We start from the raw sequence: 15,750 nt of genomic DNA on the forward strand, positions 1-15,750 counted from the left end.
AACCCTGGCATGACAATTTTGAGGGCTTTTTCAGGATATCGAGTTGTCTGAACATAAGGTTGTCGGAATATAGGGGTGTCATTTAGAGCAGTCCCCGTTCCATCACAGAGCAGTATTGAGGCGATACCATTGTACACCAATCAGAGACAGGTTCCTGACAATTGGTAAAACGTTACTGGCACAAGTTATACACAAGTCAATAGAAGTAAACAACACCATACACAAGCGTACAATTTCACTAATTCTTTATTCAACCGGGAGGCCACATCCTTTTAAAATCTCATTCTGATTTTTGTTTTTTTCATTGCAATCAATGAAGTGTTTAAGTTCAAGTACAAATTCCTTCCCACTTGACACCACACAGTGTAAAGTCGGCCATTCCTACAGACTATGATAGTCATTTGTTGTACGTACAATTATGCATAATGAGTACACACCACATACTGCATGTAGCACATGGAGTTCTATCAAATTCTATCAAATTCAAGATTGGTCAATGAACCACTTAGCCAAGTAAAATAACTACAACGCTTGGTGCAGAGCTCAAAGCAAAATTCAAGATACTTGTAAAAATGGCATCAATTAAGAACTATAGAAATTATCCAAATGCCGGTCAGCCAAAAATTGACAAGGATGCTCTTTGTTGTAAACTTATGGTACTACAATAGCCTTGGAAGGTTTGTTTTACCCCAATATAATTACTGTACATATTGTCCACCCAATGTAAAATTTACCAGATGCTAAACTCAATGGGAGACTTTCGAGTCGCTGGAGGCAGTTGACAAAACCGTCCTTTTTTCCGGCTCTGAGTGTGCGCTGCACATGCTCAGAATTGTGCGAGTAGGTCTGCGCATTTGCACTACTGGCGAGGACTGTGAAAAAGGACCGTCCAAAAGTTTCCCATTCCTTTTACCATAATAATCAGGCAAAACATTTATGAGAATTTTTTCCTGATATTCATGATCAACAAGGGGCAACATGCTGCTCTAACCATGGTCATGTTCCCTGTTTATAATATCAATACTGAAAATTGATTCTCAATGTACACCAAAAAGGGAACTGACTATTCTGACCTTCCCATTTGACAACAGGAGTTTAGGAGCAAAACATGAACATAGCTGTAATATAACAGCTACTTATAAAAATAAATTACGCATACAGTTTTGGGTGATTGGTGCATAACATCAGTTATTAAAATCCTTGGGCTGTAAGACGCAAAAGAGACACAACATCAGTTGTTAAAGTCAGAGTCATATTTCATTCTGCCGTTGTTGTGTCTTTCTTGGGTTTCTTCTTTTGTTCCTTCTCGCCATCTTCTCCGTCCGCTGCCTGCCTTTTCAAGGCCTTGACCTTCCTGGTCTGGAGGTTTTTCAAGTCTTGGCTCTCCATATGAATACGACCCAGCTTGGTGCCAAACACGTCGTGGTTGATGTTCTTCTTCTTCTTGGGCTGCAAGACGCAAAAGAGACGGGACATATTCAGAAAAAAGTCAAAGTAGAGGCCTCACACTTACCGAGGCAACAAAAGCGATTGCCTCCATGCCACCTGGTCATTTCCTTGGTGCCCTTGAAATGCTACCATAGAAATTTACAATTTCTTCATAGGGTGCACTTTACCATGGAGAATTGTCTAAGTATTCAAATCCAACATAAACGTAGTTGTACACAATTAAATTAATCTGTGAAAAATTTATTTCAAAATGTGGTTGCGTTATCAAGATGTTGTCAAAAATAAGTCTGGAGCGAATATTTCCACGCAAAAAGAATAATCCCTATAGGAACACACAATCTGAGACGCTGCTGTACTATTCACTACAGAGGTTTTTATTGCCATTAATTTTGAGTAATTACCAAACGTATTGACCCCTTGCACGCGAGTCACACGCGAGTTTACGTGAATTAACGCCACGTCGCCTAAAATGCGCTCTTCACTGCATAACGCACAGCATAGAGTTATATATAAAAACGCACAGTGAAATTGCCCACCAGTATGGCGCATTCAAGATTTTTCTGATGATGACCTCAGGTGAATTGGGTCAATACAGGGAATTAAGGAGATGGATGCATGACTACAAAACTCACCTTGATAACTTTAGGTTTCTTCATGGATTGTTTGTAGAGATCTAATGAGGCAAGGTGACTCCTCCTCAAGACCATGTCTAAGGATGGTCCGATATTGTCCAACTCTACTCTCGGTGTCTTACTCCCAGACTTCTTCAGCTGGACCCTGTGACGATACACAAAGTGAAAATTAAAGAAAGGTAATTGATTGGTTTTGGGGGATTATGGTTTCATTGAAAATTCTCTTTAACAAATACATTTATTCACACAGATACAACTAAAACATGCTGACATAAGACTTTACTATAATAATTAGTAAACTTGCAGGTACAACAATCTCTTTTGTTTAGCGTCTTGAACAGTAAACTCTGCTCTCCTGAAGACGAGCAGATTATACTGTGCGCAATGTCGAGCCAACACTCCCAGAAAAGAGATTAAATACATGGTTGTACCCAAAAGTTTACTATTTGTTATCGTTAATTTTTAACGTTCACACCGTGCAAAGCTTCAAAAATCACTCATGATGGCATACTTTATCTAAAATTTAAAACCACAGTGGATAATATTGAAATTTCAGATAGTAGGTGGGTTGACTATATACTGTGTAAATGTATTCACCATGCTATATGATATCGCAGGCTGGCATATATTATCTATCTTCGCTGGAATAGTTTTGCATACCTGTAATTTCTGACTAGGACTTTGCCGTTGACTGCCGTTACGCTAATGACATGCTCAAGCCCAGCAAGACGTACCTTCTTCACATCAGGTCCCCGAAAGAAATCTAGAATAGAGAAAAAACAGAGGAGGCATTCTCAGTGTCACTGTCTTTACTTAATCAGCATCAACTCAATCGTTGTCGACTGTAGATATTTTAAGTAAATCAGATGACTTCATTTTCTCAGATATGTGTGCCTAGGTGCTTTGTGTTTGTAAATTGTTGAATGAAATTATCTGATAGAATATTTTTGAACTCCATCAACAATGAATTAAATACACCAATCAAAAGTGTGCATTGGCACACGAAATGCACAGAGTGAGTTCAAGTCAAAGTTTTAAGAAGTCTTGAACACAAGTTTGTAAATAACTTATTACTGAAAAATGGGTGACCATAACTGCCTGTTTTTCATCATTCACTTCACTATCGTAGATTCACCATCACATGTACTAGTTAACCATCAAGTAACTTTTGTAAATAAATAAACCGAGTCAGTTTCACATGTGCTTTATTACTTGACATTTAAAAGAAAAACTTGCATCCCTTTAAGGTGATCCCACGGCTGTCCCCACCCAGGTTGTATTATTGACTTGTGCGTGACCCAGGCCTCCAAATAACACACGTCACCCACAGCAAGTACCCTGTGCTTTTGCTGCGATGCCCTTTGCAAAGTTCCAATACAAATATACATTTTGCTCATAGTAGTGCCCCTCAGAAAAGGAAAATTGCTGTGCCCCATATGTCTAGATAGCTCAGATGGTAGAGCATACTTTCAAGTCCTTCTCCAGTCAAAATTTTTCTTTCTATGAAAAAGACTCTACCTTTTTTTCAAAATGGGCAAATATTTCTGCAATGTTGACAGGGTTGAAAAGAAACTTTTATTACCTATGAGTAGGTTTTTCAGTCTCTTGTATTCATGTTCTGTTTCAAAGGCATCCCCAGCAAAGACGAGACAGGGCTTGGTTCCTGACATGCACTTTGCACTCTGTAAATAGAAACATACTAAATTGTTAAAACAAAAGAAAGGAATAGTACCTAGTATATTTCACCTGAAGAAGCGATTGTTTTAATATGGGAGAAGAGATCAAACGCGACCAACTATTGACATTTCAGCAGGCCTGATACTTCACGGAGGCAACGGAGGCGATTGCCTCCGTTGCCCCTTGTCATTGCCTTGGTGCCCTTGAAATGCTCCAGTAGAAATTTACAATTCCCTCATAGGGTGCCCTTTGCCAAAGAGAAAATGCCTTGGTGCCCTTACCCTTTCAAAAACGAAGCATACAGGCCTGTTTCAGGTTATCATAACGATGTTCACGATTCTCCCCTGGATTTATTTGGCATTCACACAAGACAATCATCATACAATACAGGGCAAGACAATCATCAAAATGATTGTCCACGGTAACATACAATAGAGCCAGCAACACATGCCAGAAAAAAAGTTAACCTAATAACTGTGGCCTGGGGGCCTTTGTTTCCTATGCTACTGGCTTATAAAAAACATAGAGAGATGTTGAACATGATACTATTTTATATACAGCAGAAAAGGGTTGTGCTTGACTACTCCTCACCTTGATTTCATACATGGATGTGAACTTCTCCACGCCCAACTCCACCATGTCCAGAACTTGATGATCAAACATTCTCCCTGCACACAAAACATAAAGTGGCGTGTACAACTCAACTTTAGTAAATGTTTCATGAAATCATGCTGCTGCTCGAATGGTGCCGCGTGTGAAAAAGTATCACCATATTAAACCAGCCGTCGATTTCACAAAGAGTTAGGACTCATCTTATCTCGAGTTAGGACGAGTAACTCTTTCTTACTTAGGATTAATCTTAAGATCTGCATGCTACAGTGCAGGGTTTGGACTCGTCCTAAGTCCTAAGATTAGTCTTAAGTTAGGAAGAGTTTTGTGAAATCGACGGCAGTCCTTCAGCAATTACACTGGCTGCTTGTTCGCAAGCGGATTTTGTTTAAGATTTTGTTGCCTACTTATAAAGCACTTCACGGGCTGGCACCTGACTACATTGCCGAATTATTGATTAGCCATAAGCCGATCCGGTCACTAAGAGCTAGTAGCAAACTTCTCCTGAAACCTGCCACAACATCAACATCATATGGCGATAGATCATTCTCAGCTGCTGCTCCCAAACTTTGGAATGAGCTCCCAATGTCCGTAAGATGTGCTAAGTCATTAGATGTTTTTAAAACTTTGCTAAAGACCCATCTTTTTATCTGTAATTAAAACCTGTTTCCCTGACTGTGTATAGTTTCTGTGTAACTTTCAGCATTTACATGTAGGTATTTTAATCTGTTTGGCTTTTTATACTTGTAATTTTAACTTTTTAGTGTAAAGAGTAATTTTTCAGATCCTTTAGTTGTTTGTAGTATTTCTAATGGTTTCATTTAGGTAACAGCTGGTCTGGCCTAATTGTATAATTATTTGTTTTGGGCTTTAATTGGGGAATATATAAGTTTTTGTTTTCTTGTAATGCTTTTCATTTTGCTCCTAAGCGCTTAGAGGAATGCCAATTCATATTGCGCTATATAAATACTGTACTATTATTATTATTATTATTATTATTATTATTATTATTATTATTATTATTAATATTATTATTATGATCAGAGTCCACTGGTGTGGGTTAATTAATCACTTAAGGGAGTTGGTGTTGAAGTATGCACAGCATGCAACTTACCAAATACTAAATTGTTTGGTCTTTTCTTGGAATGGCATGCAACTTACCAAATACTAAATTGTTTGGTCTTTTCTTGGAATGGCTGCCGAAGAGGAAGAGGGACGAGTCAAATTTCTTGGAAAAATGTTCCTGAAAGTAAATATAACATAAAGTCAAGGCAAAGAAGCTTTCAATGGGTTCAATTTAACCCATTAGGACCTAGGTTTAAAACATTTTGGTCAGCGAAGTTGCAAGGAAATAATGAAAGGAAAAACCCTTGTTACACAAAATAATTTATGAGCTTTAAGGTGCTTGAGAAAGTCTTTCTCAGATTCAAATATTTAGGTGACAAATTTCCTCTTTCTCAAAAACTAAGTTACATCAGAGGGAGTCGCAATGTTTTGTAACTATCAACAGCTCTCCATTGCTCATGACAAAGTAAGATTTTATGCTATGTATTTTATCAAACAAGCCAATGCCTTAAATGCAACACCATTTGTGCACTGTGTACCTGCTGGCGTATAGTTTATCTATCATTGGAATCAACAAATATTGAATTGTCACATAGGAGGAGATATCTTACCAGCTGGGTCCTGTCTTCAAACGGCCTCAACATGTTTTTCCTGTAGAAAAAAAAACATTTGTATGTTATTATTTACCATTTGAAAATCATGATAAATCAAGATGTGGTTTCATCAGGCCCTTTTTCATAGGATCCTTTCATAGAACTGTTTTATATATTAAGCAGGTGTTGAAACTGTGCATGGTGGAAGTATAACTAAAAAAGGTTTGCGGTGAACATCTATTTTTGAGTTGTGTTGGTTCTGAAAAGAACCATTGGTTAACGACTCAACATTTCAATCAGTATGCTCTGATCGTCTTCAGGAGAATGCCGGACTCTGCTGCTGGATGCTGTGTAAGCTCAGTGGTGCGCAAAGGTGGAAACTCCTGAAGAAGATCAGAGCATACTAATCGATACGTTGAGCCAATAACCAACGGTTTCCGTCTATGCCTTTCACCTAGGAAAGGACCAAGGTTCGAATCCCACCTCAGACCAGAGCCTGGGAGTGGATTGGGCTTCAGCAAGTCTCCACCCGATCGTATGGGTTTGTCCCCCATTGGGGTTTTCCTCTAACATCTAAAACTGAGCATTTCATCTTGTTCCTATTCATCCTGTTATTGGCGCTACCTGGGGTGCGCTTTCGAAGCTGTAACCAGTAACTGTTTCACCCAATGGCCAGTGAACAACCATTCGCAAGTTCAACCGAAACAACTATTGCCGCGAAAACCCACCCAATGTAGTTGTGCTGTTGGATGTGTAATCAAATCAATAACATAAGGAAAGATAAACCTGCAATCATTGCCACTACACCTCCTCCCTGTTACCTTTGCAGCATATTGCTGTCTGTCTTCTTAAGAGTGTACAACTCTTTCAGGACTCTTGTGATCGTCTCGCTTGTGTTGCCTCCTCGTATGAAGGTGCATTTCTTTGTGTTCTCAACCACCTTAGAGTCTCTCTTCACCAATGCACGTTTGGCGCGCTGCGTTTTGGGTTTCCTGTTTGAAAACAAATAGTAAAATAATATTGAGGTACAAGATCGTCCAAGCGTGCAGGAATGGTTTTGCACCACTGACTGATCGTGCAGGAATGGTTTTGCGTGATCGGTCGATGATTTTCAGAACACATCGTAGACATAATTCCCCCACGAATTGGAGCCATTCTTAAACTTTAAGAATGGGGGGATGGTAAATTTTTGCGTAATCGTCAGATTGGGATTGTGCCGGAGTGGATTTGCAAGATCTGTTGAGCAATCGGTGTGTACATACGTGCGGGATGTCTTATTTACCTTCAATGGTTTCAAGGCAGTGGACACTATTGGTAATTGGGAGAGGTTGATGGTATAAAACATTGTGAGAAACGGCCCCCTCTGAAGTGCCATAGTTTTTGAGAAAGAAGTAATTTTCCACGAATTTGATTTCGAGACCTCAAGTTTAGAACTTGAGGTCTCGAAATCAACCACTAAACGCACACAACTTCGTGTTGCAAGGGTTGTTTTTCTTTCATTATTATCTCGCAACTTCGATGACCGATTGAGCTCAAATTTTCACAGGTTTGTTATTTTATGCATATGTTGAGATACACCAAATGTGAAGGCTAGTCTTTGACAATTACCAATAGTGTACGCTGCCTTTAAGGGTATATGAATGAACGACAATTAAAACTCCACTAGCGTTGCAACTTTAAGTTACACAATCAGTCAATCGCACAAACATAATTGTTTCGCGATCGATACAGTATGATGTATCTATCACGCAAACCATTCCTGCACAAGTGGTGGTAGTCACAAAAACATATTCGGTGTGTAATCGATTGATAGCTACCTCTGGCTACAGCCACGCAAACAAAAGAACCTTGACCAGAGAGTCCAAAAGTATAGCGCAGCGTGATTTATCGCCCATATCGACCAATTGTGCCAAACATAGACACATAAGATAAGAGTTGTGCTTGAACATATAAGACTAAGAGTAAGGCATCTGCTCTACTTAGAAAAGTAGAATAAGAAATGGCGTTAAGTCAAAAAAGTGGTTAAAAAAAATTAAAGTCACCTGGAAATATAATTTGTTTTCTTCAAACATATTAGAGTATATGTTTATGAACAATAAAATGATTTTTTGAGTAATTGTTTATAACGATTTATATGTTTAAAAAATAGATAAAGTTGTTTGGGGGTGACTCCGCCTATCCCCTTTTGTGACGTAAATCGAGGCAGACTTTGCCTCGATCGAACATTGAACGCACGTACGTGCAAGTACATGCAAGTCCTAGTCGTGAGTTTGTACATTTCGAAAAAAGTTTTTTTCTTGCATCTTTCTGGCAATGTCAACCAGGCCGTGTATCGAGAATCCGGAATACACCACACATTTTGACATGAAGAGATAAATTTTTTTTTCTAATACATAACGCCATCCCAACAATTTTTCCAGCTAGTGGGAAGTCGAAGAAGGTACCTGAAAGACGTGACGAACCTAAAGGAGCATTTTGCCTACCGTGAAAAAAATTGGGTATTGTTTCAACTTTGACCGAGGGCATGTTTTAACCTTGCACCAAGTGTCACTATCTTGTGTTGGCACTGCATGCGATTCACCATGCTGGGTAATCCAAGTGAACCGTCCGCACCTGTGCGGACGGTAGTGTAACCACTGTAGTATAGTGTAAGCAGCCATACAGTAACGGAACACTAACAACAGTGCATACGTGCAGTCGGCTCCGTGACCTTACGCGTAGTTCTGTGTACAAAGTAATTAAACCGATCAGGTACCTAGACCACACATTTTCTCTTCAAACTACGCCACGAACAGCGCCCTCTCGGGTCAGGCCTACTTGAAAAAATTAGGGATCAAGTTGATCCCTAATTTTTTAGAACCTTAGTTATTAGTTGTTTATTCATAATCATATTCCACTCATCATAACACATATTTTAGTGACAAAAGCTTTATTTTGACAAAATACTTCTAAGTTACTTTAAATCTATTTCATGACATTTTCAATACTCTTTTTTTCTTTTCTTAGGAGACTTAGTTAAGCCAAATAAAAAAAATAATAGTCAAGTGTTTTTTTTATTGTTTAATCAATTATTTATCTTGATAATAACACACAAAAAGAGGGTGATGAACAAAAGGGATTTATGCCACAAACTTACACAATTCGTTGCATGTTGTCGTTGCGTTGAAACTTGAAAGAGAACAAAATTTAGAACGTTATCAACCCTCCAACCCTTAAAACTTATTAACTTCACGCACGTGTGATAAAACATATGGGGTGTTTAAATAGTCTGTGTACTACATCACAAATCCGCGTTTAGTCGTTTATTATCACGAGGAACAAGATCAAGTTGTAAAGCAGGCGATTGGTGGCGCTCTCTCAATTAATGAGGGCGCCACCACCGGGAAACGTACAGACTGAGTTAATTTTTGTTAGTGGTGGTTTTTGCAGTCAAATCGGTAGATTTTATAATTTAACCATGCAAATTTTTCATACAATAAATACGCATACGTAGTCTATGTCAAAGTGTGGTTTGACCTAGACAAAAACGGAAATTATTTATTTAGCAACAGTCTCTTGAAACCCCACCAATCAACATACCAAAAGTTACAAAAAAGGAAATAGGGGAAATATTCACCTGCATATGAAATACTGTACAAACGCCCGGTGTGGCTATCCTGGACAGAATATTATGCATAATAAAAAAATGCAGAAATTAAAAATGACCGATTTTGTCTATGTACGGGGAGGCCCTGACTTATTATTGTGCCGTCAATTTATTTGCATGGGAAGTGTCTTTTGAAACCCTCACAAAGAAAGACAAGATGAAGAAGGGGTAGTTGAAATGACACTTTTTACATCATATTATTTGCACGTGCCTACGTCTATGATACATGCACAATGATTTTCGAAATACATTTGATCAGCAAAAAATCCATTTTTTGATGGCCGTCATTTGAAGTTGCCAATCCCCCCCCAACAAAATCTATCACGTGCAAGGCCTGCTTTTGGTACAATAATGTTTCAAACATGTTTGCATGGATCTTCCCTGGATATGCCGGTGTCACATCAATACAACAATGATATCGTCCGGGAGATAACGTCTCCTTATGGGGGGGGGGGGGGGGGGGGGGGATTTCTGCTCATTAGAATTACCAGTTGCCACTGTCGTGCTTTCCAATAGGGAATTTCTTTTACAAATCGATTCAAAAAAGGAATCCTTCAAGACAACCGTCAGAAACATTTTAGAGGATGGCAATTCTAATGTGCAGAAGAAGAACATTATTGCGGGGAGGGGAGGGAACACTCATCTCCGGGGACAGAATCTCCTGCCACACCGGCAAGCTTCAGACACTAGTTGAAACTTTTTGAAAACAAGTTTTTTTCCCAGCAAAATTTGTGAATATTTAGGCTCATGATTCGAACGATTACTCTTTTTAGCAAAATTTAATTCATTCTCGACCTTCACACGTGCTGTATTATGAACCCTTTTCAAAGCATTATTATTAGGCGGCCAGTTTGCCTCAACAAAGTTGGCCTATCCAATAATTATTCATAACATAGACACCCCAGAAAACTTCAACACAAGTAAACAACGAAAGCGCACACTGCTTGGATATCAAAGTCAGTAAGTGCACAACACTGGTTACCAAACGACACTTGTTACTAACTTTAACATTTGCTGGAAACCAGTATAACCAGCCAAGAGCAATGCTTATGGAACTGTTTTGATGTAGTTATTTTTAGTTCAGCATGTGACTACCGTGAGGATATTTGCATAACGCATTCTGAAGTAGCCAATCAGTAGAAGGTTTGTCACAACTGTTGACCAATGGCAAGCCCTAAAACGGTTCCCCTAAAATTTTCGCAGACGACATTCAGCATTTTCTTAGTAGGTTGTGAAGGGGTCAGTATCCATTCGCACCAAGGGAAATAGGTTTATATTTTTTACATTTCAAAATAAAAATTAATATAAACATAGACTTTATCTTCCCCAAGCCATATTGAGAATACTTTACAAGCATTAATTAAGTTTTATATGACAAAAGGTGAAATTTGAAGACTTTTTTAGTAACCGCGCAAGGATATAAATCCAGTGTGAATCGCCCTTTGGAATGAAAATGCAAAAGTGACTCCACAACCTGTTGCGCTTTTTCAGTTGCAGTTAAATTTTAATGCAGAACTAACTTTATTGAAATTCTGTGAGAATTTTATTTCTCATGAGTTTCCTTCTCTCAGGTTATTTGTCGATTTTATTCTTAAACACTGACCGGAAAACGTTTGCTGATGGAGCTGGTGTCTTTTTTATCTCAGCGGAGGACAATATTTCCTGGAAAATTTCAACAAAAAAGTCAGTCATTTCACGGGCATGACGGGACCAACATCAAGCTTACAATGAAATGTTATGGGCATGCAGGCTCATGAATGAGGAACACAGCGGACAATTTCGGTGAGTTTTGAAAGCGTTGTAAACTGCGAGTGAATTGCAAAAATGCCGAGAGAAACCGGAGGAATTTGGGGTATGTATGTCTAATTATACTAAAACTTCTGAGTGAGAATTATTTTTAAAACTACATCATGTAAACGTGCCTGTGCTGTGGTAACTCGGCACAAAACAATTCTATAGCCTTCTTCAATATTTCACCAAATGTTTTTGCATTTTTAAACAATTCAATCTGTGTCAGTGTTATAGTCGTCTAGCAGGTAAATAGCCTAAGTTAATCCGATTAAAAAAAGAACTTTAGTGCAGTAGATAGGAGGCTCACTACAGTGGAAATTGTATAACTTTAACTATTGTGCAAAACACCTGCCTCGTTGACACTGAATAGAGGTCATGACCCGAGAATGGGTGAATGCATCTCTTCAACTTCAACAACAGGCTTGATTGGAAAAGTACATTCACAAGAGGCTGGAGGATTTTAAAGACTGAAAAGAGGACATTAAGAAATAATCCGCCTCCTTGTTGTTCCTCTTGATATTCTCTTCAATATTCCACTGATTGAGTGGAAATAAACTGAACTGAACTGAATTAAACTGATATGAAAAAAACTTTATAGTTTGAAAGGTTCAATGCGAGAAGAAATGGTGCAAACATCCAAAACAAACATCAACGACAAGTACAGAACATCCAACATTACAGAACCAAAACAAACAACAGACATAAAAACTGCTCAACAATTTAACGAAATAAATAGGTTTTAAATTAATGGTAAAAACCTTCAATATAATAAAATTTTTAAACAATTAATATACAATAGTGTAATTTTTGTTCAGGTTTTTTTCACAGGAATGATAGACCTAGATGGATGAAATGAAACTGTTTGAGTGAATGGAAGTATAAATGCATGAGGTTTTTTTTTAATCTTAGAGTCACAAGTGTACTCTTAGTTAGAATACACTTGTGTGGAAATACTCTTATTAATCTGTGTGTTGAGGATTTGTTATCCTCTCATTACTGGCTGTAATGATAGGGAAAGTGAATGTGTTATGGTAACATTCACTCTTTGTCTTGTCTCTTATTTTCTGTTGGCCTAATTGAGGAATCCTTAATCCTCATAACAAATTGGTCAATACAAATAATCTCCACTTATAGTGGAGCTATTGCCATGTTAAACTTTGTGGTCTCCCAGAAGATGTGTTTGCTAACTGCAGGTAAAGGCTGCTGTATGGACTAGCACAAAACAATTAGATCAGATGTATTTTTTTTATGGTAACACATTGTGTCTACTGGGTAGATGTTTTATTGTTTCGAACTATTCCTGCTTGTATGCTTTATATTCTACTCAATTAAATTGAAATCAAGTGATAGAGATATCTCACTTGTGCTAGGATTCTATTAAGCTTGATATAAAATCAGCTGTGTCTATCTCTTTATGCCTATTATATTGGTTTATCTGAGGAATTCTTCACCTTCATAGCCAGTCAACACATTAATATCCTCCTATTTAGACATGTTGTGGTGTTGACAAACTGTTATGTGAAGTGTTTACAAAAGTAATGTCTGTCGTAGAGATATAATAATCTCACTTGTGTTAGGGTTTTTACAAATCATGGTTCATGAGTTGTATGCTTAATTTTTTAGGGTTCTCAGAATTCATGGTTGATGAGTTATAGGTTTTAATCTTTGCATCAAGTGTCTGATCTCTTCCTGCTATTGACTCATAAGAGGAATTCTTAATCCTCATAAAAATGGTCAATAAAAATAGTCTTCTCTACACTCTAGATGGAGCTGTTGCATGTTGATCTTTGTGGTCTCCTTTTAGAAGATGTGTTTACTATTCATTCAAACAATTAAATTGAAATCAGTAAGGTCATGATGGTTCCTATGCTACAAGCCTACAACTCATCAACAATGATCTTATCTGATAAGATCATTGTTGATGAGTTGTAGGCTTGTAGCATAGGAACCTCCAATCCTCATAGTTGGTCTACCTTCTTAATTGGAGCTGTATAGTGTTTAAAACATTGTGTTCTCCATCAGGTAAATTGAAGTAGGGTCATAAAGATAACCTCACTTCTGAATAGGGCTTTGAGTAATCATGGCTCACAATTTTTGTATCAAGTGTAGCCAATCTAATCTCTTCCTGCTATTGGCTTAACTGTGAAATCCGTAACCCTCATATTGGTCAATACAAAAAATCTCTCAACAGATAGAGCTGTTGTCAATGTCATGTTAAACTTTGTGGTCTCCTTAAGAAGATGTGTTTACAAGTCATTAACAATTAATTAGTACGGTATGAGATAATATGTAGGTTTTAATCCTTGTAGCATATGTATGCTAATCTCTTCCTGCCTAATTGGCTCATCTGAGGAATCCTCAATCCTGATAATTGGTCAATACAATAATATCATCTTAATTAGAAACTTTGTGGTCTCCATTGGGTTTGAAGTAGGGTCATAGAGATATAATCTCACTTGTGTTAGGGTCCTGAGTAATCATGGTTGATGAGTTGTAGGTTTTAATTTGTGTATCAAGTGTATCTGATCTCCTCATGCTATTGGCTCATCTAAGGAATCCCTAATCCTCAAATCTGGTCAATACAAATAACATCCTCTTAATTAGAGCCTTTTTCTGGTATCCTGCAGGTAAATTGAAGTAGGGTCATGAAATATATAATCTCACTTCTGAAAAGGATTTTAATTTGTGTATCAAGTGTATCTGATCTCCTAATGCTATTGACCCATCTGAGGAATCCTTAATCCTCAAATCTGACCAATACAAATAATATCATCTTAATTAGAGCCTTTACCTGGTATCCTGCAGGTGAGTTGAAGTAGGGTCATGAAAGATATAATCTCACTTCTGAATAGGGTTTTAATTTGTGTATCAAGTGTATCTGATCTCCTCATGCTATTGGCTCGTCTGAGGAATCCCTAACTCTCAAATCTGGTCAGTACAAATAATATCCTCTTACATGTAATTAGAGCTTTTTTCTGGTATCCTGCAGGTAAATTGAAGTAGGGTCATGAAATATATAATCTCACTTCTGAATAGTGTTTAAATTTTTGTTTCGAGTGTATCTGATCTCTTCTTGCTATTGGCTCATCTGAGGAATCCTTATCCCTTAATCCTCATAATTGGTCAATACAAATAATCTCTCATAAGCGATTAAATTGAAATAAGGTCATGAGATATAATCTCACTTGTGTTAGGGTTCTGAGAAATCATTGTTGATGAGTTGTAAGTTTTAATCTGTTTATCTGATCTCTTCCTGCCTATTTGGCTTATCTGAGGAATCATTTGTCCTCATAATTGGTCAATACAATTAATTAGTAATGTCATGGAGATATAATCTCATTTAGGGTTTTGAGAAATCATTGGTTTATGAGTTGTAGATTTTAATCTTTATGGTTTTGATAAATTAATGGTTATGACTTATACATGTAGGTTTTAATCTTTGCATCCATGGAGATATATCCATAGTGTATCTGATCTCTTCCTGCTATTGGCTCATCTGAGGAATCCTTAAGCCTCATATATCGGTAAATACAAATAATCTCTTAATAGACAGAGCTGCTGTCATGTTAAACTTTGTGGTATATCCCTAGATTAATCTCTAGGTTAATCGATTAAATTTCAATTTGTAAGGTCACGAGATATAATCTCACTTGTGTTAGGGTTCAGAAAAGTCATTGTTGATGAGTTGTAAGTTTAAATTTTTGTATTTATCTGATCTCTTCCTGCCTATATTGGTTCATCTGAGGAATTCTTAATCCTCATAATTGGTCAATGCAATTAATCTGCACTTAATAGATGGAGCTTTTATCGCATCAAACTTTGTGGTCTACCAGATGTGTTTACAAATTAGTAATTTCATAATATACTATATTATAGGCTGTCACTTGCTAACGAGTATAACTATCGAGGGGGGAGGGGTCAGTTTTGAAGTTTGAGTTGGCAGCCTTCTCATGAGAGTATAGGCCAATCCTGGCAGATGTTTGACGGCCACAATATCTGCATTGGAGGGATGCTTCCTCGGGATGGACTGCTCGAGCGTGACGCCGCATCTTCCTAATCTCTGCAACTTCTGCCCTGATGGCATCCTCAGCTGACACAGCCCACTCTTGGTGAGTGAACGCCATGTGGGCCTCTCTTTGGCCATGTACATATAGTAATGTCATAGAGATAAGAGATACATATTGTGTTAGGGTTTTGAGAAATCATTGGTTTATGAGCTGTATAGGTTTTGATATTAGGGTTCTATGAAATTATGGTTGATGAGTTGTAGGGTTTAATCTTTGTATCA

At 37.7% G+C, this 15,750-nt stretch overlaps 1 protein-coding gene across 1 annotated transcript; it reads right to left on the reverse strand.

The window, feature by feature from the left end:
* Positions 1 to 228: 228 nt before the first annotated feature.
* LOC117300000 (ribosome production factor 2 homolog) lies at positions 229 to 9,282 on the reverse strand. Its single transcript, XM_033783642.1, has 9 exons — positions 9,162 to 9,282; positions 6,847 to 7,017; positions 6,044 to 6,083; positions 5,529 to 5,610; positions 4,350 to 4,426; positions 3,664 to 3,763; positions 2,742 to 2,844; positions 2,082 to 2,226; positions 229 to 1,449 (listed from the first exon to the last, which is right to left on the reverse strand). The coding sequence occupies exons 1-9, from the start codon at positions 9,173 to 9,175 to the stop codon at positions 1,258 to 1,260; spliced, it is 924 nt and encodes a 307-aa protein (XP_033639533.1). The 5' UTR covers positions 9,176 to 9,282; the 3' UTR covers positions 229 to 1,257.
* Positions 9,283 to 15,750: the final 6,468 nt, after the last annotated feature.

This window comes from Asterias rubens, chromosome 15, assembly GCF_902459465.1.
Source record: "Asterias rubens chromosome 15, eAstRub1.3, whole genome shotgun sequence".
Classification (NCBI taxonomy): domain Eukaryota; kingdom Metazoa; phylum Echinodermata; class Asteroidea; order Forcipulatida; family Asteriidae; genus Asterias; species Asterias rubens.